Raw genomic sequence first — 23,151 nt, forward strand, 5'->3', positions numbered from 1 at the left:
AAGTTTCAGACTCTGATTACAATAATAATATTCCAGTTAAGTGTACATGGGAAACCGTGGCATGATTATATAAAGCTGCCATTAGAGAAGGTAAGATTGGTCTATCTATCACTGTGGAGTGGTCATGACCTCTGGCTGAAAATAATTGCTTGTGATTAGGTGTTAATAATCTAGGCTGACCAAAAAAGGTGCGTTTAGCAATGAGTTGCAGGGGGCAGCCACCTAAATGTTACTGGTCTCTTACCTCTGGCAATGACCAAGACTGGCGAGTTTGTGACCGTGAGATCCGCGTATAAACGGCCGGCACGAGACTCCAAGCGGCATGAGAATCGGATGAGTGAATATAGTTTAGAGTAAAGCGGGATAATCAAACATTGCCCAAAATTGGATTATTATTATCACACATAATAATCAAATACAAATAATATCATTCAATGAGGTTTCCTTGTTATCTTTTGGAGTCAGATAAATTACGCAAAGTTAAAATAACGTTAACTGTATCAACCCAGAGCGCTGGAAAGACAGAACGCGCGCATGCCTTCGCCATGCCACTTGGACTCCGCCATTGGACCAGTGGGTGGTTGGTGGATCTTCTGTTCTCACATTTTTCACCACCTTACAATATGGTGCCCTTTTGGTGTGGACACCTTGGCACCAGCCTTACACATGGAAACATTGTGATGTTGTGTAATTTTACTAATAAGCTAAACACAGATTTATGCAATGATAATTTAACTGATATCATCAACAGCCCTAACTAGTTACATGACATCAAATTACATCAAACTCGGCTCAACAGCAATGAAGTGGATGCACCTGGTTTTCACATTTCTCAGCAGTTCCCTCACATAGATGGGTTTCAGTCCAACCTCCTCTATCAGTGGCTTCACCAATGGGGTGTGGTTGGGACACCACAGAAACCATTTGTGTTTAAGTATTGAACATAAATGACAACCACTGGATTACAGCAAGCAACCTTTTCTGTGGACCAAATGAGGTATGAGTATATGACAGCCAGAACACAAACATCACCAAGCAGACAGATCAAAAATGATCCTGGTTGATTCGTCCAAAAGCCCCCCGGTTTAAGATAAAAAATATGCCGTACAAATGCAGAAGTCATCTAGCAGTTGCAGATTTTTTGCATTGGCCTTTGCAACTGTCTTATGTGATGGAGTCAAACCAGAAGAGTGCCAGTTTCAAGAAAGAACAAGAGACAAACACTGTACAGAGCTTTGAAGAACAAAAAGGCTCCAGTATTTACATATCATCCAAAACAAGCAAAACCTGAAAGGGCCAAAGTTCAGGTGGACGTTCACTGTATCTGCAGGCCCCCACCAATGTAGATTGAAAGCACTTGGCTTGAGCATAAACAGTTCTTTATTTTGTTGCAGGTGATTATGGGATTGTAGTGCACTCTTGGAGAAGACTATAACTGAAGACTGGCAAGAATCCAATTTAAGTAACCGACTAAGTTATTCCATGTGGAGAGATGCGACCAGACTGTGTGTGTGCGCGTGTCATTATTTATGTTTGTGTGTATGCGTGTCCGTGTGTGTGTGCATTTCCTTATATCTGGTGTAATACATTTTTTTTGTTGATGGAATGCTGGATTGATTGTTTGAGTTGTAGAGAAATTCTACAAGACAGCATAATGAAGGTTTCTGATGAACAAATTAATACAACAACCACTGCTAATAATAAATAGTATTGGTCATTACTTTGGTGTGCAGTTTTTCAAAAATGAAACAGTGAAAGACACAAAAATCACTTAAATATTCTTATATAGAGAGACCTATTTTTTAAGTTGGGGTGCAATTATAGAAGAATGAAGCAGGTAAACAGCATGAAAACTTCATATAAAAATCCTCCTGAACATGATTCTGAATCAAAATAAAACTTTCCCACTAAATGATTATCCAAGAGCAATATATTGTTTAGCCTGACCTCACACCATCTATGAAAGGCCATGTACCGTTTCCGGACTAAATGCTTTGATGGCATAGGCAAACAACAAAAAATGCGAATATACACTTATTGTTTGCTGTAAAACCACGATCTTAACCTTAATCACCATAATGAAATTCTAGATGTCCAGACAGTGGTTACTTCTTACAATTCGACTTTACGAGATCCTTACCGTACAACCCCGTGTAGACTCGCAATATATTTTTAACCGTGACCGCACTTATCCAAACCGCAGATGTCGTGACTCCTGTCACTCGACCAAGTCAAATTCCATCTCATTTGAAATAAGTTTTTGAATATTCATGTAAATTTCGTTGCATGCATTTGTTTGTTTCCATGGTCTTTTGGAATCTGCTTTTATAAATCAATATGGGGTCATGGGGGTCATGTTAACGATGTTAATGTACACAAATGCTTAGATATACATATAAATACATTTTAGAATTAAATTATTAAACATTTACATCTAAAATAAATAATAATATAAAAATAATATTTAAGTGGAACTCTCCATTTATGTAATCAGCACTGCTTTGGATAAGGAATTTGGTTGTGGGATTTGCATGTTGTGTTTCTACATCAAGTAATAAACTGTTCAGCGCTCATTCATACCAAAACCGCAAAAGCTTACTACAGCAGAGATGAAGTTTGCTCTCACTGGACCTTTTCTTTTTGTCCTTTATGGACTTACAGCAGCTGTAAATATAGTACACATTTTTGTGCCTGAACTATTGACCTGGGATGATGCTCAAACATTTTGTAAAACTTTCCATACAGATATGTCCTACATCACCAGTGAGGAGGATCACCAGATGCTGACCAAAGCTGCAGGGGGACCCTTTTTTCAAGGTTGGATTGGTCTGTATAGGCGGGGTGGAAACCCAAACAACTGGATGTGGTCTTCTACACATGCATATGAGTTCAGTGAATTGGACTATGAAAACCAGGCTGGTTATGACTGTGTGTATGCCACACTGAATTTATGGCAAAATTATTTGTGTACACTTAAACTGAATTTTTTCTGCTATGACAACTTTGAATTGAGGCTCGTGAAAGAAAACCAGACATGGGAAGAAGCCCTTGAGCACTGTAGGTCTTATTACATTGATCTGGTTGGTGCAACATCGGAGGATCAGTTCGACCTTTTAAGTGCTGCAGCCCAAAATTCCATGACAAGCCAAGTGTGGATGGGCCTTCGTTTCCTGACTGAAAAATGGATCTGGGTCAGCGCAAGTTTTAAGTATCTTAACTTCATTGGCTCACTACCGTCCTGTCCAGCAGAACCATACCGCTGTGGAGCCTATAACAAAATCACGGGACAGTTGGAGAACAGAGACTGTGATGAAAAGCTCAACTTCATCTGCTTCTAAGGTCTTCACATATTACAAATAAAGTCAATATTCTTATTTCTTTACTAAATGTATGAAATAATGTTAAGTAACTTCTGTAGATCTACAAATATAATAAGTGTTTTCTTTTCTGTTTTTATATACCTTAATACTTTTTTTTAATATTAATATTGATGCTGAATACATGTACTATCTAATAGTTATTTGAACATTTAAAAATATGTTATATGACAAATTATATAAAACTTTATTTAACTTTCATTCTTGCCTTTTTTCCTTTCTTTCTGTGTATGTTTATCAGAGAATAAATGCTAATGATGTACCAATTCCCTCTTAATTACAATCAATAAAGTACCACAAGAATAGAGTGCCGCAAAGATTATGTATTTTTATAGAACAACCTAGAAATTAGCACTGTTTGTGCCCATCTTGCATGGTTTCTGAGACTTTTATATGAGATGACATTTTGTCACGGAACAAGATGACTGAACCCAAGTAGAAGGGTTAACAAAAATACTTTTATTAATAAAACAAAAACCCACGATGGGGAAAATAGTAAGAAACAATGAATCAAAGTAAAATACTTCCCACAAGGGGTACGAAAACAAACCAGGCAAAACAATGATCTAAATGATAAATCCAAAACACAAGGAGCACGAAGAACAGGAAAGGGGTAATCCACAATACACAACTGGGAGAGCACAGAGGCATATACAAAGTGAAATCATGACAATAATTCAACGAGGAAGAGAGAAACAAAAGGGCACAACTCTGTCCAGGGAGCTAGAAAACTTGTGAATGGAAGGACATAGTCCTGACAACATTTAACTTGCAAAACAAAGGAAGTTTTAGCAACTAGTTACCAACCGCCCAGGTTATAAATATGAGCCCCTCTCGACTACTGCTGGCACGCATTGTGGCATGAAGGAAACAAAGTCTCGTTCCCTCCATCAGGGAACTGAGGTCACAACCGTAACCAAGATGTTACCTTTCTGTCGGTCTCTTGACGTTGTGTTGAACCGACAGATAGGGTTCCTATGGAAAACGCCACGGCACTGTGCCACGTCACAATCTCTAACGAAGCGACGGTGACTGGCCTGGATGTGTCAGACGTGAGCGCTAGCGCGAAATTTTAACCTTCCAGTGGATAGGTAGGGGGTCCCAGGGCTATTGGAAAGGTGGGAAGCCCCTGCCACCGGCCGTCACAGATTGAGGTCTTGAAACTCCAACAGCGAGAAGCAGCCGTAGGGCCACAAGGGAAGTGCTTATATCCTCACTGGGGAAACCCGCTACAGAGACCACTTCCTACTGTAGGGAATTTAGTAGAGACACCAACAAGGTCTCACCGGTAGGGGTGAACTCATGGGAGGAATGTACGGTCTGATGGAAGTACCGCAAGGTATCGGTCCAGCTAGGGAATGTCATGGGTTACCAATGTGGAAACCAATCATGAGGATACGTCAGACGGAACACTAGCTCCCACATAGTTAGAGCTATGTGGTAGATAACTCTGCTGGTACCCGGCCTAAGGGGCAAGGGCTGCTCTGTCCAGCCCGCTCGCAGTATTTGCTTAGGGAACCCATTGGGGGAAGAGGGGAGGCGAAAATAGCACGCTGACCCATCTAGGAGGAGGGAAAGTGCTTTCGCAGGCGTACGCCCTATCGGCCGCCCGTCTTACTTACTTACCGGTCTTATCTGAACCTGCTATTAGCGGGATTCGAACAGCATATCAGTTCGGCAAAGAAAGCAAGGAGGCCATAGCGTTAGTCGCTAGGGCACATCTTGAAGTTGGGAAGTGAGGTTTATTCGCTCAGCTCACACTAACTGGTCTCTGTTACACGTGCATAATATATGATGATGAATGCAAGAAGCTGTTCACATGTCGCGTCTTTTTGCACTCTCGTCTGACACCACTCCGGTCATTTTGCACCCTAGGCAACCGCGTATGCCATGGCCTAGGGGCCAACCCTGTTAATTCTCACAATTTGTTACTCAGCACTCTGCAATACTTGATTCTGATTGGACAGTCGCAGCATTCCAAGGTCTGATATTCCATGATAACAACTGTTATGAAACTTGGTGAGACACGGACAAAGGACCCAAGTGCAGACCCTAGTAACCTTGGTAAGAACAAAGATTCAGGGAGCTTAAGCCTTTTTCTCCGGACTTGCACCAATTTGAAAATTTAAACAAATCTATAAAAATACACAACTGGAACACATTTACTAAAACCAATTGTTGAGCAAGTACACGAAAGAACGGTGTTTAAAACCGTGTCATTACCCTAGCTGGATTCACTGCGGAAAGCTTGAAGCTTGTAATAATGGTTTGTTATTTTCCCCTTTCGGGTCGACTATCCTTAAATGATGTCTTTCGTCTATGCGCAATTTCGTCACGTTCGTACACAGAACGAAGGGGATCCGGCTGCTAGCCAGCGCGTGGATGCGAGTGGTAGGCGATTTATAACGTGAACTCACAACTGCTGGGTAGGATTTCATACAGAGTTTCGTATTATTTAGGGCGGCGTTAATTACTTTTACTTATAAACGCCAAGCAGTATTGACATCTGGGGATTCATCATTTGTGAAAAACAAGAAAGTACGAAAAGATGACAGTTTACTGTCACGGTTCTGCCTCTCTTGGTTGATTAGTTCCTGGTCTTGAGGCAGAACCAAAGCAGAATCCTCTGTTTCATGTGGGGAGAGACGTTTGTTGACCTTTTGGCCTTCCATACTCTCCCCGTGTCTCGTCTGTGTTCCCGCCCTTTCCGTCTCATTAGTTCCCCCTTAGTGTTTTATCTGTTTCACCTGGCCCCTATTAATTACCCTGTATTTGTCTCCCTATTTATACCTCTCATATTTCATTGTCCTGTGCTGGTTCGTTGTATGTAGCCATATACCTCGTCTTTGTCTTGTACCTGGTCCTTGTTAGACAACCCTGAGTCATAGTCTATGTAAGTTTATTGTTTTATTGTCTAGTGTTGTTTTTCCTGGTTTATCTTGTCTAGTCATCCTTCCCTAGTTCGTGCAGATTGTTTTACCCCATCGTGGGCTTTAGTTTTGTTCCTGTTTATTTTGTGTTTAAATAAATCTGTTAACCCCCTACCATCTTGTCTCGTCCTGAGTCCTGCCTGAGATTGGGTTCGTCCACGCAAATCGTGACATTTACAAAGAAACAGGAAATGTGATCGGACTAGTGCGAAAACAAGAATTAATATTGGCAAGGCATTTCAAAGGTGCCGGGAACTCCGTGATCTAAACAGATTGTAAACGGATGAAGACATCGCTTTATTCCTTCTGAACTGGTAAGACATTTCAATTTCTTAATAGATAACACAAAACCGTTGCGCACTGATTGTGTTAATACAGACGGGTACTGTTTCATCGGTTGTTCTTTCTATCTTTATGTTCATTATGCAGACATCTCAACCTGCAAAAAAGCATTTCAGGGAGGTATCCCGAAAGCACAACCCCCTGCCGATCCTGCCCCCCCAACAAAAATGGAGGCCAAGGATAAGAAATTTCACCACAGAACATGACTTTACTTTTATAACGAAATACAGTTGAAATGAACAAGATTGAATAAATTAACTATTTACACACACTGCAAATGTTGGCCTAGGCCTATTTACAACATCCTATGCCTTTTACTTTTCTTGCAAGCTTTCATTGTACTTTGTTGCTGCTTGCTTCGCAGATTTTAGCAACTTTCCAGAAACCTCAACCTCATAGCACTCTGTACTTTTAGATGATGCACAAGCTAATTTCGTTCGCTAATTTTTTAATCCGTCATTTAAAAGACTATTTCTTTAAGCATTTGCATTTCCATTTCCTTATCCGATTTGCTATTCGATTTGCTATTCGATTTGCCAAATCATTTAGCTTTTCCGTGACACTCTGGGGCCTTGCATGCTCAAACAAGGTAAAACAATGCAAATTAGCCGCGGTGAGACAGATGTAACAAGCTCTCTGATTGGCTAGTTCATTTTACGTCATGTTCAGAGGTGTGTCAGATGAGCAATGGAGAAGAGTCTGTTGTTCACTACACGTGTAACCAGCGCGTTATCAGCGCCTGCTTATTCTCTAACACAAATCATAGAAAATGAAACTTATTGTTAGAACAGGTTAGAACATTAATACTGCCCGTGGAAGCAGCAGTGCTGCGGTCATTTTGGCGCCGAGTCTATTTATGATGCGATGCTTACATGGAGTCAACGTGACATAAGTTAAGGTGCTTATGGCCCAAATGCTTATAGATTCACGCGAAATGTAACAGTTTTACCATTAAAGCATGTAACTGATGTCAGCTGTGTTTTAATCCGCCAATATCTACTCTTTATGAAACCGCAAACACACACCATATGCATATAGTAGATGCAGTGCCGGTGTTACAAATTTTGTTACCCGTGATATTTTGTGACCGCAGTAGGCGCTGTTGTCACTGTCGACAATTCTCTACGCAAAGAGCGTAAATTCGGGCGAGGATGCCCTTTTGCTCGTGCGCAGCTTTTTAATCGTGGGCAATAACGCGCTTTGTTCTCGTGCACGTTACTGTGAGCGGGCTATTCGGAAAGTCTGTTAAGAGTGCTGACGTGACGTGAGTGGCTGAAGACGCAGATTGAACTGTACAAATCAGGATCATTTAATTCCTCTACTGATTGCGTTTGGCATTATTGTGATTGCCATGGTAATTGTTTTATAGCCAACATGTAGGTGTGTGTATATATATATATATATTAGTGGTGGGCATAGATTATTTTTTTTAATCTAGATTAATTCCAAAATTAATCTAGATTAAAATGGCTCATTTGAATTCTGCCGAAGGCATTCAGAATATGTGTGCTACCCAAATAATGACTAAAAGTAAGTCTTTGAGAACGGGTTTCTCAAGCCAGGTGGCGCATTAGACCAGGGGCTCATCTCCTGTTTCCAAAATGCATCACAAACTGCTTGAGAAAGCTGTTCTACTATGATAATTGGTGATGAAAATTAAATTGTTCAATAAGATGAACTTGTGTTTACTTCCGCATTAGCTAAGGGATGATTTGCGTTTAGGTGGTACTTGAGACTGGAAGAGCTCCTACAGAACATTTACATTTAGTCATTTAGCAGACGCTTTTATCCAAAGCGATTTACAAAGAGTGAGGGAGCAACAAGCGATATGTCATACAGGAGCCATAATACATTAGATCTCAATACAAAGTTACTGGTTTCAACTAAAGCTAGACCACTACCTGTTGAGAGAAAGTGTTTTTTTTTAAACCAATTCCGCATTGCACAAGGTGCAAACAACCTTAGTCTTGTCGATGTTTCTATTGGGAAGCTTCTTTAAAATTAATATTCCCTGAAGCAAACCCGGCGGCTTCATAGCTGCATCCATGTTAGCACGTCACGTTTGATGCGGTAATTTCACAGTAACGTTATGTTGTGTTCAGACCAAACGCGAATGGCGTGTCAAGCGCGAGTGATTTATATGTTAATGCAAAGAGCCAATAGACCTACTTGCTGCGCGAATCGCGCGAATGAAGCCCTGGTTATGAGATGATGAGGCGGCTTCTGCTTCCGCGAATGACGCGAATCACGCGAGTTGAAAAATCTCGTTCTCGCCCCGTACAGTGCAGTTAAGCTGGTATACATCCGCGCTAAAATATCAAGGTGAAAGTCATCATAGCTTGCGTAGTATAGACCCAGCTCCCAACCCAACTTTGAGAATAGATTAACGGCGACAATTTTTTTTATCGCGCGATAAGAGTCTCACTGCGTTAACGGCGTTAACGCCGTTAACGGCCCACCACTAATATATATATATATATATATATATATAAAAAGTGAATACACACACACATATATATATGTGTGTGAGTGCGTATTACCCTTTACCCAAATAATAGAACAGCAATCACGACAATCTAAACGTTGTCCATTTAAGAAACATGGACATAAATGAGCTTTGTGTTATACATAAATACATAAATACATGCATTATAGGCTATAAAATGTACATAAGAACATAATATTATAAAATGATATGTTTATAATGTACAGAGTAACCTTGTAGTACAGCAGCTCACCATATTTCACTATGCACAGTAACAGGCTAAAAAAATCTTTTAGCTTCCCCTGTTTTACACAGAATATCCTTATTGTTCTTCATATTCACTCTTTTGACATGTAATGCCTTCTGTGTCTTATCCTGAAGAACATTTAGCTGTGATGAGAATAGTGACTGCGGTACAGCAGGTCACCATATCTCACGATGCACAGTAAAGGCCTAAAAAAATCTGTTACCTTCCCCTGTTTTACAATAGAAGAGCTAACTACATTCGTATCATTGGTAGGTAATGTTAATAAACACCTGAGAGAAAAGTACACTAGTGGGCATGGCTATAGGCTTTTCAAATATTCATTATCCCCATAACTTTCTGAAATGAGTGACAAAACATATTGACCTTTTTCATGATATTCTATTTTTTAAGCTTTATTTTTATTAAATACTAAATAATTATTTTTTTATATTCTTCCCATCTCCCCATATCGCTCATGCCAATCATGTGGGGACTCCGTTAGCTAGTTTGCACCAACTGGAAAGCAGATTAACGTGATCGGATCCCTGATATTATATCTGTGCAAAATGGATGGTAACATGCAGCTGGGACTGAAGAACTATCTTTTAAAAGGGGAATATCCCAAAGATGCTGATAAACAGCAGTGTTACATTTTTAAAAGAAGAGCTAACTACATTCGTATCATTGGTAGGTAATGTTAATAAACACCTGAGAGAAAAGTACACTAGTGGGCATGGCTATAGGCTTTTCAAATATTCATTATCCCCATAACTTTCTGAAATGAGTGACAAAACATATTGACCTTTTTCATGATATTCTATTTTTTAAGCTTTATTTTTATTAAATACTAAATAATTATTTTTTTATATTCTTCCCATCTCCCCATATCGCTCATGCCAATCATGTGGGGACTCCGTTAGCTAGCTTGCACCAACTGGAAAGCAGATTAACGTGATCGGATCCCTGATATTATATCTGTGCAAAATGGATGGTAACATGCAGCTGGGACTGAAGAACTATCTTTTAAAAGGGGAATATCCCAAAGATGCTGATAAACAGCAGTGTTACATTTTTAAAAGAAGAGCTAACTACATTCGTATCATTGGTAGGTAATGTTAATAAACACCTGAGAGAAAAGTACACTAGTGGGCATGGCTATAGGCTTTTCAAATATTCATTATCCCCACTATAAATATAGTCTTACTACAGTAACTGTTAAGCATGGTATTTGTGTTTAATTTGTTATAAATCCGCAAAAGCATCGATCGCTATTATTTGAAATTTTTCACCCATGTTGTACATATTTATTATGCATGCATGGCAACAGTTCATGGAAGGACGTTGATAGCATTTATAACAGATTTAAAATAACTTAAACACAAATTCAAAAATATTTTTTAACTAAATTATTACAGTATTGTATTTTTAGTAATGTAACATTTGAAGGTATAAAGTATTCATTTTGTGATGATTTAATCACATGTCTCAGCCAAAAACGGTGTGACTTTAGTGGCGCAAAATTTTGGCTAATCATAATCATAGCTAGCAATGAGGTCAGAGAGGTCCAGATAGTTTTTTAATGCTCATAAATAAATAGAAAAAATAAATTAAACTGTTTTCAAATGTATATAAAACATACTGTCATACACTAAATCGACAACATCTTTAACAATAAATTATTATCAATTACAATGAAGTTAACGAAAGCAAACACAGAACGTTCCCTCTAATATTGGTTCCCATTTGGTTATTTTTGGGGAACCAAAAAAGAACGTGTAAAAAACTTTCCATACAGAAATGGGATAAAGGGAAAGCTAAAAAATAGAATATAATAAAAAAGGTCAATATTTTTTGTCACTCATTTCAGAAAGTTAACCCGTATATTATAAAACAGGGGAAGGTAACAGATTTTTTTAGGCCTTTACTGTGCATTGTGAGATATGGTACCTGCTGTACCACAGTCACTGTTATCATCACAGCTAAATTCTCTTCAGGATAAGACACAGAAGGCATTACATGTCAAAAGAGTGAATATGAAGAACAATAAGGATATTCTGTGTAAAACAGGGGAAGGTAACAGATTTTTTTAGGCCTTTACCGTGCATCGTGAGATATGGTGACCTGCTGTACCACAGTCACTGTTCTCATCACAGCTAAATTCTCTTCAGGATAAGACATAAGGCATTAGATGTAAAAAGAGTGAATATGAAGAACAATAAGGATATTCTGTGTAAAACAGGGGAAGCTAAAAGATTTTTTTAGCCTGTTACCGTGCATAGTGAAATATGGTGAGCTGCTGTACAACAAGGTTACTCTGTACATTATAAACATATCATTTTATAATATTATGTTCTTATGTACATTTTATAGCCTATAATGCATGTATTTATGTATTTATGTATAACACAAAGCTCATTTATGTCCATGTTTCTTAAATGGACAACGTTTAGATTGTCGTGATTGCTGTTCTATTATTTGGGTAAAGGGTAATACTCACACATACATACATACATACATACATACATACATACATACATACATACATACATACATACATACATACATACATACATACATACATACATACATACATACATACATACATACACACACCTACATGTTGGCTATAAAACAATTACCATGGCAATCACAATAATGCCAAACGCAATCAGTAGAGGAATTAAATGATCCTGATTTGTACAGTTCAATCTGCGTCTTCAGGCACTCACATCACGTCATCACTCTTAACAGACTTTCCGAAAAGCCCGCTCACAGTAACGTGCACGAGAACTAAGCGCGTTATTGCACGACATTAAAAAGCTGCGCACGAGCAAAAGGGCATCCTCGCCCGAATTTACGCTCTTTGCGTAGAGAATTGTCGACAGTGACAACAGCGCCTACTGCGGTCACAAAATATCACGGGTAACAGAAAATTTGTAACACCGCCACTGCATCTACTATATGCATATGGTGTGTGTTTGCGGTTTCATAAAGAGTAGATATTGGCGGATTAAAACACAGCTGACATCAGTTACATGCTTTAATGGTAAAACTGTTACATTTCGCGTGAATCTATAAGCATTAGGGCCATAAGCACCTTAACTTATGTCACGTTGACTCCATGTAAGCATCGCATCATAAATAGACTCGGCGCCAAAATGACCGCAGCACTGCTGCTTCCACGGGCAGTATTAATGTTCTAACCTGTTCTAACAATAAGTTTCATTTTCTATGATTTGTGTTAGAGAATAAGCAGGCGCTGATAACGCGCTGGTTACACGTGTAGTGAACAACAGACTCTTCTCTCTTCTCCATTGCTCATCTGACACACCTCTGAACATGACGTAAAATGAACTAGCCAATCAGAGAGCTTGTTACATCTGTCTCACCGCGGCTAATTTGCATTGTTTTACCTTGTTTGAGCATGCAAGGCCCCAGAGTGTCACGGAAATGGTAAATAGAGAGACTAAATGGAAAAGCTAAATGATTTGGCAAATCGAATAGCAAATCGGATAAGGAAATGCAGAGGGGAAATGGAAATGCAAATGCTAAAAGAAATAGTCTTTTAAATGACGGATTAAAACTTTTATTTCTAGTTTAATTTGTAAATCCAATTATTTATTCTTCTTTTTAAATCGCATTTTGAAATAGATTTTAAAATTCCACTATTTATAAAGGAATTCATTAATGCGCTTTAAAATGGTGTATTTATTTCGTGTTTTATGTTGATTTTTAAAAGTCCCTTTTTAAATTGAAGTATTTATTGATGAATTAATATTTAATTTAATAATTATTTTTACAATCACGCTTTTTATTGCCCATTAAAAAATGAAATTAGAAATAAATGGATTAATGCCTATTTTTATTGAAGAATTAGTTATTAAACAATGAAATGCTTTATTACTTTACACATGACTCTCCTGGTCCTCCATAGTTGTTAGCCGACCTGAATAATATGCACATGAAATCAAATGAAACTTGATGAACTCACCTCAACATGTCATCTACAATCATTTAACCCACAATGGGCAATGCTGAAGTCGCTATTGCAAACTGTACAGCGTGCAAGACTGTCATTATTTTTCACTTTTATAAGACAGGGGTACACTTTCGTGTAGTCTTGGGTAAAATGTGTCTTATATTTTCGTTTTTTGGGGCCCTCTCCCTCTGCCATGTCGCTCTTGTTTCTAGATATACTGAACTGAATATATTCAGTTCGGGACTCGATAAGAGATAAAAGCCCGCCCACACTGACAATTGATTGGTTGATTTACCGAAACAGGCCAATCAGGACGCTCTCTGTATTACATGCGCTTCATGAGGCAGACTAGCAGACCCACACGGAAGGTCCCTCGCTCCCTCTCCCTTTCTGCCGTGCGCGCGCTACATGTGTTGAAGCACAGTCTCTGTCTCGCATGCGCGCTCTTGATCACTCGCTCTAGATTCCGGGATATTTTAACTCATTTGCGGGCATCAGGGAGCCGCTATCAATATGCGGGAGACTCCCGGAACTTCCGGGAGACTTGGGATGTCTGATTATGATAAATGTAATTTAAGACCTATTCGAACGGGATTAGTATTATCTGGGACCGAGTGTGATTTAGAAATTATGTTCCCTCCCCTCATCTGTTTTCATGAATATGAATGACGCGAATAAGCACGGTTTTACGGATTTATATCCCGGATATGATGGCAAGGCTTTGCATATAGTATATATGACTTTTTATATAATGATTCATCATCGTGCCTGTCAGCATTTGAGACCCGCGTTCGGGGATCTTCTGTCAGGTTCACTTCACGGGAGTTTCCATGAGAAATAACAAAATGACCCAGTAGGCCTACCCGAAATAATACATGTTATCTGTGTTTATTATGCGCTACTATTGTACAGTGAAGATTCTCATCGCTGCACTGCCAAAGGGCACGACTCAAAACATCAGACTCATCCGCACAGCTAAGCAATGCCGAATCACAACTCACGTGAAGAAATACCTCCGCACATCACCTGCAGTAGTTATAACAAACTGAGATGGCGACAAAGAGGCCAATCCTACGGACTGCCGCTTTAAACTTGTGGTTTCCCGGACAGTGCTTGAGCCTTGTCCCAGACTATCTTATATGATATAGGTATCTTGATGAAACAACTTGCACTGACATATCTTAAAATAATTCAGTGCAGTTTTTTTTGTCTCAAGAAGCACACAGTAATGTTTTTTTTTGTTAAGTATAGTTTTAAAAACGACTTAAGTATTCTTATTTAAATGAGGCCTTGTCCTGACTGAAGCCTCTCCTTTTCTGTGAAACCACCCCAAAGATTTGTAATGCAAACATTCAAGAGCTAGAAGTTTGAATACTGCTTGTCTTGAACTCTCTTCTTTATTTCTTAGAAGAACTTCAACTGTGAAGAAGTTGCTTCAACTGTGACTTTCTTAAATACATGAGTTTACATAAACTGTTCCCTGCTTCCTTGTATTATTTTGCATCATGGGCGTAAATCTAATTTAACAGTAGGGGGGACAAAACATATACAATTTCTCAAGAGCAATTTTTAAAGGTTACACAAATAATACAGTCAAAATTGTACTTACTACGACACTAAGCGACAATATACATTAGGCTTATAGGTTTATCATGCAGATTATAACTGAACAGAAGTCTCACAAACTGTAATACAAGTGAACAATAAAGCTTTTTTCATTTATATATTTTTTGTCTTTGTTGTGAAGACAGGAAACAAATATAAAAACACACTACCCATGATACTACATGTTGACAATGAGAGCAGGCAGTGGGCCAAACCACTGTGGCAGGGGAGGGGGAACTCAACAGTTTTTTAAACTTTAAACACCATTTTCTTCTAATTAAACAATTAGTTTAGGTAACCATAAATATATTCATGACAATAGAGAATGCAAGTTTAATTGATCGAGGGGGGACAACCCTCGGATAGAGGGGGCCATCTCTACTCCGCCCCCCCCTTTCACTTGATTTACATATAATGTGAACACATCACACTTGGAGTCACAACATTTCAGCATTGTGCCTGCATTGATACAGCCACTTACTGGAAGGATGAAGGAATCAGTCAGTCTCCTGCTTGTCCTTTGTGGACTGACAATAGGTTTTATAAGAGATCACATCTTTGTCAACATCCCAAAGAACTGGACTGATGCTCGTGGTTACTGTAGGGAACACTACACAGACCTGTCAACCGTCCAAAGTATAGAAGAACAACAAATACTCAATTTGTTACTTAAGCTAAAAGTATACACAAAATCCACTTGGATCGGCCTGTCAAGGGACATGAAGAACTTAACGAATTTTCTGTGGTCTGATGGGGATTCCTATCCCTTTTCTCAATGGGAACCAGGTCAACCAAATAATGTTAATGGAAATCAACATTGTGTATCCATACTTTACACATGGTATGACAATGATTGTGCTATGTTAAGTCCATTTTTCTGCTACAATAACATTCATCTTATAAAAGAGAAGCTGACCTGGGAGGAAGCTCTGGAGTACTGCAAGGTTCACCACAATGACCTGGCCAGCGTGCCCTCTGATATACAACTGCAGTTAATAAAAACTGGAACACTGGAAGCCAAAACAGACAGTGTGTGGACAGGCTTGCGCTTCTTGGCTGGAGAATGGTTCTGGGTGGATGGAAAGCCTCTGGGGGATCAAGTCACACTTCCAGCGTGCCCAGTTCAGCCCAGACGCTGTGGAGCCCGCAACACAAAAACTGATAAATGGGAGAATAGAGACTGTGAGGAAAAGCCAAACTTTCTCTGCAACTGAACATTAAGTTGGGTAAGGAGCAACAGGACAAAATTTAAGTTATGTTGTAAAAAATGAAGATATTTTTAACCATAATTTAATAAATACTGAAAAAATCATATCGAATGACACATTCACATACGATAATACCCCAAGTTAATTTATGTCAAAGCATCCTAATCTTATGGGAATTGGTAGCTACTTTATGAGGTGGCAAATTTGTATGTTGTAAATGGTACAAAGACCTACCATTACTATAAATAAACAATACTGAAGCCCCGCCTATTACCCCATCCTAAACCTAACGTCACTGGCACAATATATTTTTACCAATGAGATCATACGAATTCATAATCAGCCAAAATATCCTAGTCTTTATACATAATGTTTCTCAAATCGCCTACTTCCCTGGTACTGTAAAGTATATGCCAAAATTGTATGTCAAATAAGTAGGGGATGCCCATGATATAGTGCCGAGATTTTTCAGTATGCGGCAGGTTAATAATGAATTTAGAGGTTAATGGTATTTATATTAAGAAAACACACAAATTAATGTATTGTACAGGGTGGGGTAACAACATCACACACAGTTAATTTTTGGTTGTTTGTTTTGATATGTGAAACTTGAACCTATTACGTTTTAGGTGATTACATTTCCCAGTGCTGTGTTTGAATTGGAATGCTGGACTGGAAGATCAAGACATCTTTAATATTATCTTTTTAAAGGGTCTTGTTTACCTTATAAAAGGGCGCAAATTTATACAAAACCTCAATTCTGTGCTTCTTTATTGGCAGGAATGAAGTGCAACATGGTACATGTAAATTGAGAGAAACAATGGAAGCACTCATAATAGCAAAAGACAAAATGTACAAAAACTGAACACAATTTGCTAAAACACAGACGCTTAGTAGGCCTATAATTCTAACAGAATGCATAGGATAGAAGAGATACTGCCAAATTTGGATAAAAGCGTCTGCCAAATGACTAAATAAAGATAAGAAAGTAGGTGCTTGTTTTATTGCAACAAATGTTGACAAAAGACTTCAGATGTTTCTTGAAAGACCAGACAAAAGAGTAAAAACCATAGAAACCAAAACCAGCAAGCACTCAGAAAAACATGTATACAACACTTTACCAAGAGTGTCATCTGGTGGACGTGACAAACATGATATCTGCAATTGTTTATGTAGAATTATTTGAAAACGTTATGGCTGTTATAAGCTATATGTGATTTGGAATTTTAGGCATGGAAAGATCTGGTTTTGTTTGTTATGTATATTGAACGGATGTCGTAATGTTTATGTAATTAGAGTTATATTGAAAGTAAATCAGGCAGAGAACATGCAGAATATCAGATTTGTTCTCATCAGTGCCCAAAAAAACATTCTTAAACATCTCATAATAGAACTAATATAACTGCATTATGGTTATTTTAACGTTATTTCTAGTGAAGTGTAATGCAAACATGTGCATGTTTAACATTTTTATTGTTGTTTTTTGACTGTAATCCCTAGATAATTAAAAAGAGTTCAAACACAAATAACAAATTTGTCATCATTCACCCTTATGTAGTTCCAAAACCATTATTAGGTTATTTGTCACACTAGGACATGTTCCTTCAATTCTGAATATACCATGAACTAATATTAAAAAATATTGTTCTAATGCATTTAATCGCCAGTGAGTATTAGTCACTAGTATTTCATGACATGCTTTTAATGTATAGCTAATGTGCCATATTTTGGTAAAAACTCATGTAGCCTATTGCATATCATGTACCACATTGTTTAGTCATAGCCCTCCTAGTACTCTCCAGTCATGTCGAATGTCATCCCAGAAACCACCATCCTGCAAAAACCTGCAGTCTTGTCCTCATCAACCTCATGTCAGCCCCAGAGCCAGAACCCATCATCGGAGGTTCTTGGTCCTCATCATCTCATGGAGCACTTGTCCCCTAGCTCCCTTTAATTTCTGACCCTATTATTTTTAATTTCTAAAAATAAATATCACGAAATTTGGAGATACGAGTCTTCTCAAGGAATGCATCGATATTCCTGATGTCTTCATACCGTGTTAACACACATTTGAATCGGCTCGCTGATCATTTAAGGCATCAACACATTCTTACTTACCCTCTTAATTCCTATGGAAGCCGTATATTGGCCTAGTTTTTGTTAATACATAATGACGTGTTATATGTCACGTGCTGTCGTTCATCTAAGGTTCTATTTTATCAAATTTTTAAGACTTGCCAAAGAACAACTATTTTTTCCCGATTATATCGTTTTTCTTGCACTAGATGGCGGTATGACCATCACTTTCACTTTGTTTCACACAAGAACGCTACAAATATTTCCAACTACACAACAGAATAGAGAGATGTACACTTCAGTAAAATGATAGCGATGTGTTATCCACAAGGGGGTGTCTTCATCTGAAATACAAACATTTTCTTCATACTTTTTCTCGTAAGCTTTTGCAAGAAGGTTTGACATTAAACCTCTACGAAGTCATCAGAGCTGGTTAGACACTTTCAATGACAAAAGAGAACAAACCATAAAGAGCATCTGTGAAATACAGCCACAGAGAGAAAGCCAGAAAGAAATGCAGAGAAACTATACAGGTGAAGAGACATGATCCTGTAAGGTGAACATGCATCTAAGGAAGTACAAGAAAAGAGAAACAGAGATGGTGAGTGATGTCATAGAGAAACCTGCAGAAAAACTTCACTTTTGCTCTTTCCCACACACATGATACACAATGCGTACAGCTCTCTGTCCGAACAACAGCTCACAACACCTGATTAAAGACGTTTAATCATGGGCAGTGGTGTTTTACAGATTATCTGTGAGTTGGTTACTTGTATAATACTGCTCAAATCTCTTCATGTCAGTGGAAACACAAATGGTGAGTATAAACTTTATTAAGTTGTCAGTGCGACTGTTGTTAAATGTGATTCCTAGGCATCATTATGTGCTTATAGATACTGTGTTTGCCAAACAAAATATTTATTGTACCGGACATGTTAAAGCATTGTAACTTTGTTTACGTCCAGATTTCTTTCTGTGTGTTCATTGGCATTTGGTCGGATTTAAAACAACAGGAGTAGGCTGCATTTAACCACTAAACTAGGCTATATTTAAAGAACATTGTTCTTTTTTACATATTTTAATTTTTTTCTTAGGGTCTGAGCTCTTGTGCCTCACATCTATCAAAGTACCACGAAACACACATATACGAGCTCCTGTTATGACAGACTTAAAGATAAACTGTACTGTTATTATACACAAATGTCAGGGGAACCCAAAGATCTCATGGTGCAAAATCTATGGAAATGACTGTAAAGCCTTAAATCAATCAAACTACACAGAAACTATGTGGAAGAATAATACACAGCAGGAAGGAATGTTATTCCTGACGTTTCTGAACATCTCAATGGATGATGCAGGTTTATACAGATGTAAAAACCAGAACTCTGTAAGTCATCACATAAATGTCACGGTGACGGGTAAGTAAAAAAATATATTTTAAAAGTAGACATTTTGCAAAATTGTAAAATTCATATTTGTTTTTGCACTACTTGGAGATGTTTTAAATGTATTTTTTAGCACATAAGGAGATTTCAGGTTCTGGGAATCAAAGCAAAACAAGTAAGAAGATGAAAATTGTTATATTAAATTGTTGTTTAAAAAAATTGTGATAATTTTAAATGTTATTTTAGTACGTCTTTGTTCATGTTGATCATGGTGATATCAACAACTTCAATTTTTTTAACTTTAGGTAATGAGACAAATCTAAAGAAGGATCTGCAGTGGCTTTGGCCATATGTGTCTATCTGCGGAGGACTAGTAGGGCTGGTTGTCATAGTAATCACTGTATCTTTCATTATCATCAGATGTCATGGTGAGGGATTTAGAGGTTTTCACTAAACTTAACATTTTGATTTAGATGCAAAAAACTGTATGCATGATACGAATTGATGACCTTCCCAATTTTTTTATAGGGAGGAAGTCAGCGAGAAAAGAAACAACAACTACAATTCAGGTATCTTTTGTTTGAATTTTAATCTGTGTAAATATTTATTGTTAAAAATTAAAACGTGGTAAATGCTTGCTTTTCCCTTTCAAAGTACATGAAAACACAAAGAAGTGATCCGACTACTCCGTCTCGTCCTCATCACAACAGCCACCCTCCCTCAGGCCGACTGACCTCGGCTTATGACACTCCACCTGTCAGAGCAGGATTTCATAGAGACCGTACATCAGATGAAAGAGTCTCAGCCAATATGAAAAAATCAAAAGGTTGCCAGAACAATGTGAGATCCACAGAACAGGAAGAGGAGAATCCGCTTGTGTATGCTTCTTTAAATCACCAGGCTATATCAAGAGGGCCAAGAACAACAGTGCAGCAAGAAACAGAGCCTTCAGAATATGCTGCAATCCGATTTCGGTAATTCCATGAAACATTTACTTAGACACTTTAAAAGGAAGTTCTCAGAATCATGCCTGTTTAAGGAAATCACTAAAACTGACACTCTATCAAGGAAAAGGACTCCTTTGGACATCTCTGTGGCAGTTGCCATTCTCTCATTGGTCTTTAGGATTACAAACGAAATTGAAAATATAAAAAAGTCATCATCATGGGGAAAATTTTCATGTTGTTGACAATGATTTTAGTAAACCACCAGAAAATGAAACCATTTTCTTTTACATTTTAACACTTTTACATTGATTCAAAGCAGTGTGTTATATGAAATGATTTTTCATTTTTATTTATCATTAATTGATTGATTCAAATACTCAAGATTCTTATGATTAAGAATTGAATTAAGCTTTGAAATCATCATATTTTAGATTTATCAGTGATATGTATTAAGGGTTAAAAATACTTCTCAGATTTTGAGTAGCACATTTAATGAATCAGATATGTAATGGTATTCTGTCCACCACTCTTATGGGTACACAGTATAATGTAAACAGTATCTTGGTCATATTTTTTATGTCTAGATGGTAAAAACTGAGAAGCCCACAAGAGCACAACGTGTTTCCTGTATAAAGAGGTGGGTGGGGGGTTGGGGGGACTACAATTTACCAGACATGATGGTGGGATTACATACCACCCACACTGAAGCATAACACATTCGGCCTCCAACTGTTAATGTATTACAGGTTGATGAATCACATACTCCTTTCTATTCATCACTGTACAGTTTGCACGTGTGTTGTGTGAGTCAGTTTATCCAATATTTTTCATTTTCGCACCACACCTGAATGTTTAAACTGCATACGTGTAAATCAGTTTTCTAATGTTAAAGTCCCTGTGAACTGGAAGGTGCGATCATGTCTACTTCCGTATTCTGACGCATTTCCAAGTGAAACGGAATTTCGAAAGAGAAAAATATTGTGGTTTTTCACTGGGATTTGATTGGATGTATTAAAACAAGTCTGTTTGAAGGGAAGGAGTTAACAGATACCTCGCCCAAACCGTCTAATTTACATAATTTAAAATGGATTGTCACTAACTGGACGGAATGCATTTTCAGATTATAATTGAAGATTACGAGGGCACATGAAAAAAAAATAAAGAGAGATAATTTGATAAACTAATTGTAATAAATGCTGCAATATTTGAATAAAAAACAAGAAATGTTATTTTTAATTTCACTGGGACTTTAAAGGGATAGTTCTACCAGAAAGATGCAGGGTCAAGAATGTTTGACAATGAACATTTATTTAACAACTGATCGGCGACAGGGTGCGAATATAGTAAAATATAAAGTTCTTTGGCGTAGGCCCTGTCCATAGCTCGCATCCAGAGGGTCAAGAATTTCTGCACTTCCTGCCTGAAGATGAAGGCAGGACCGCAGCCAACACCCCTGTGGTTAGGGTGGTGGGGAGGATGGGGGTGAATGTAGGCTGCTTCAACTGCGAAAGCAGAGTAAGTGGCGATCTTATACACCCCAAGTGTTAGATGATGATTGGTTAGGTAATGACTGATTAGGTCTATACGTAGTAAGTGATGTAAGATTGAGTCTTCCCGGCAGAACATGCTCTGAAGCTTACATACCACCCAAAAATTAAAATTCTTTGTCCTGCTAAACACAAAGGAAGATATTTGCAAGAATGTCACTAACCAAACACATCTCATCCCCCATTGACTCCCATACTATTTATTTTTCCTACTATGGCAGCTAATAGAGGATGAAATCTGTTTGGTTACTGACATTGTTCCAAATATCTTTGCGTTCAGCAGAACAAAGACATTTTTACAGGTTTGAAACAATCTGAGGGCGAGTAAATGATGACAGATTTTTTCTTTTTCGTGAACTATCCCTTTAAACCAGACTTTACACTGTCATTTTAACATCTCTACTGCCAGACAGACTTCACCTGAGAATAGTGGCTGTGACTCATTCCTTTAAAAAGAAGTTCCATAAAGTATTTTAATCACAGGTTTTACTTTTACACGAGTCAGTTTGGAAACTAGACCCTGATAATTCAAAGTACTAGAAAAACACTTTTTGTTCTAACCACAATTTGCCTGTTCTTTTTATTTGAATAAAAGCAAGACTGTCCTCATGAAAATGACCAGGTGATAAAGCCACATTCTACAAAAAAAAAGGGATTTAAAAGATTTGCATGTTTGTTGAATGCTTTTTGTGAATCATTCTCTGATAAATGGCTGTAATCATTCATTTGAAAATAAAAAAATAATTAAAAACAATTTAACCTTGAGACCTTAACCTTAATCACCTTTAGATTAAGAGATTAAGAGTCTATTTTTGTCAAAATTGAGTTATTCACATATTCTTACAATGTGAGATTTTATTTACATTGTGACGTTTTTTTTCTTTACTTTGGCTACATTTCGGAACTTTTTTGGAAAACAACAATGTTTTATACACAAAGTCAAAAGCAAAATACTTTTCTTCTGCTTTTGTTGATTATTTGTGTGCAAACTGTACACACAGTCTTTTTCCGTTCCTCTCAATT

General features: G+C 37.8%; 2 protein-coding genes across 2 annotated transcripts; both read left to right on the forward strand.

Annotated features, from left to right (window-relative positions):
• Positions 1-14,849: 14,849 nt before the first annotated feature.
• On the forward strand, positions 14,850-16,179 carry LOC130438529 (CD209 antigen-like protein E). Its single transcript, XM_056770469.1, has one exon. The coding sequence runs from the start codon at positions 15,454-15,456 to the stop codon at positions 16,177-16,179; it is 726 nt and encodes a 241-aa protein (XP_056626447.1). The 5' UTR covers positions 14,850-15,453.
• A 2,408-nt stretch (positions 16,180-18,587) lies between these two features.
• LOC130407835 (B- and T-lymphocyte attenuator-like) lies at positions 18,588-21,810 on the forward strand. Its single transcript, XM_056731127.1, has 6 exons — positions 18,588-19,066; positions 19,344-19,667; positions 19,768-19,809; positions 19,940-20,062; positions 20,163-20,203; positions 20,289-21,810. The coding sequence occupies exons 1-6, from the start codon at positions 18,979-18,981 to the stop codon at positions 20,610-20,612; spliced, it is 942 nt and encodes a 313-aa protein (XP_056587105.1). The 5' UTR covers positions 18,588-18,978; the 3' UTR covers positions 20,613-21,810.
• The last annotated feature ends 1,341 nt before the right edge of the window (positions 21,811-23,151 follow it).

Source organism: Triplophysa dalaica, chromosome 2 (genome assembly GCF_015846415.1).
Source record: "Triplophysa dalaica isolate WHDGS20190420 chromosome 2, ASM1584641v1, whole genome shotgun sequence".
Classification (NCBI taxonomy): domain Eukaryota; kingdom Metazoa; phylum Chordata; class Actinopteri; order Cypriniformes; family Nemacheilidae; genus Triplophysa; species Triplophysa dalaica.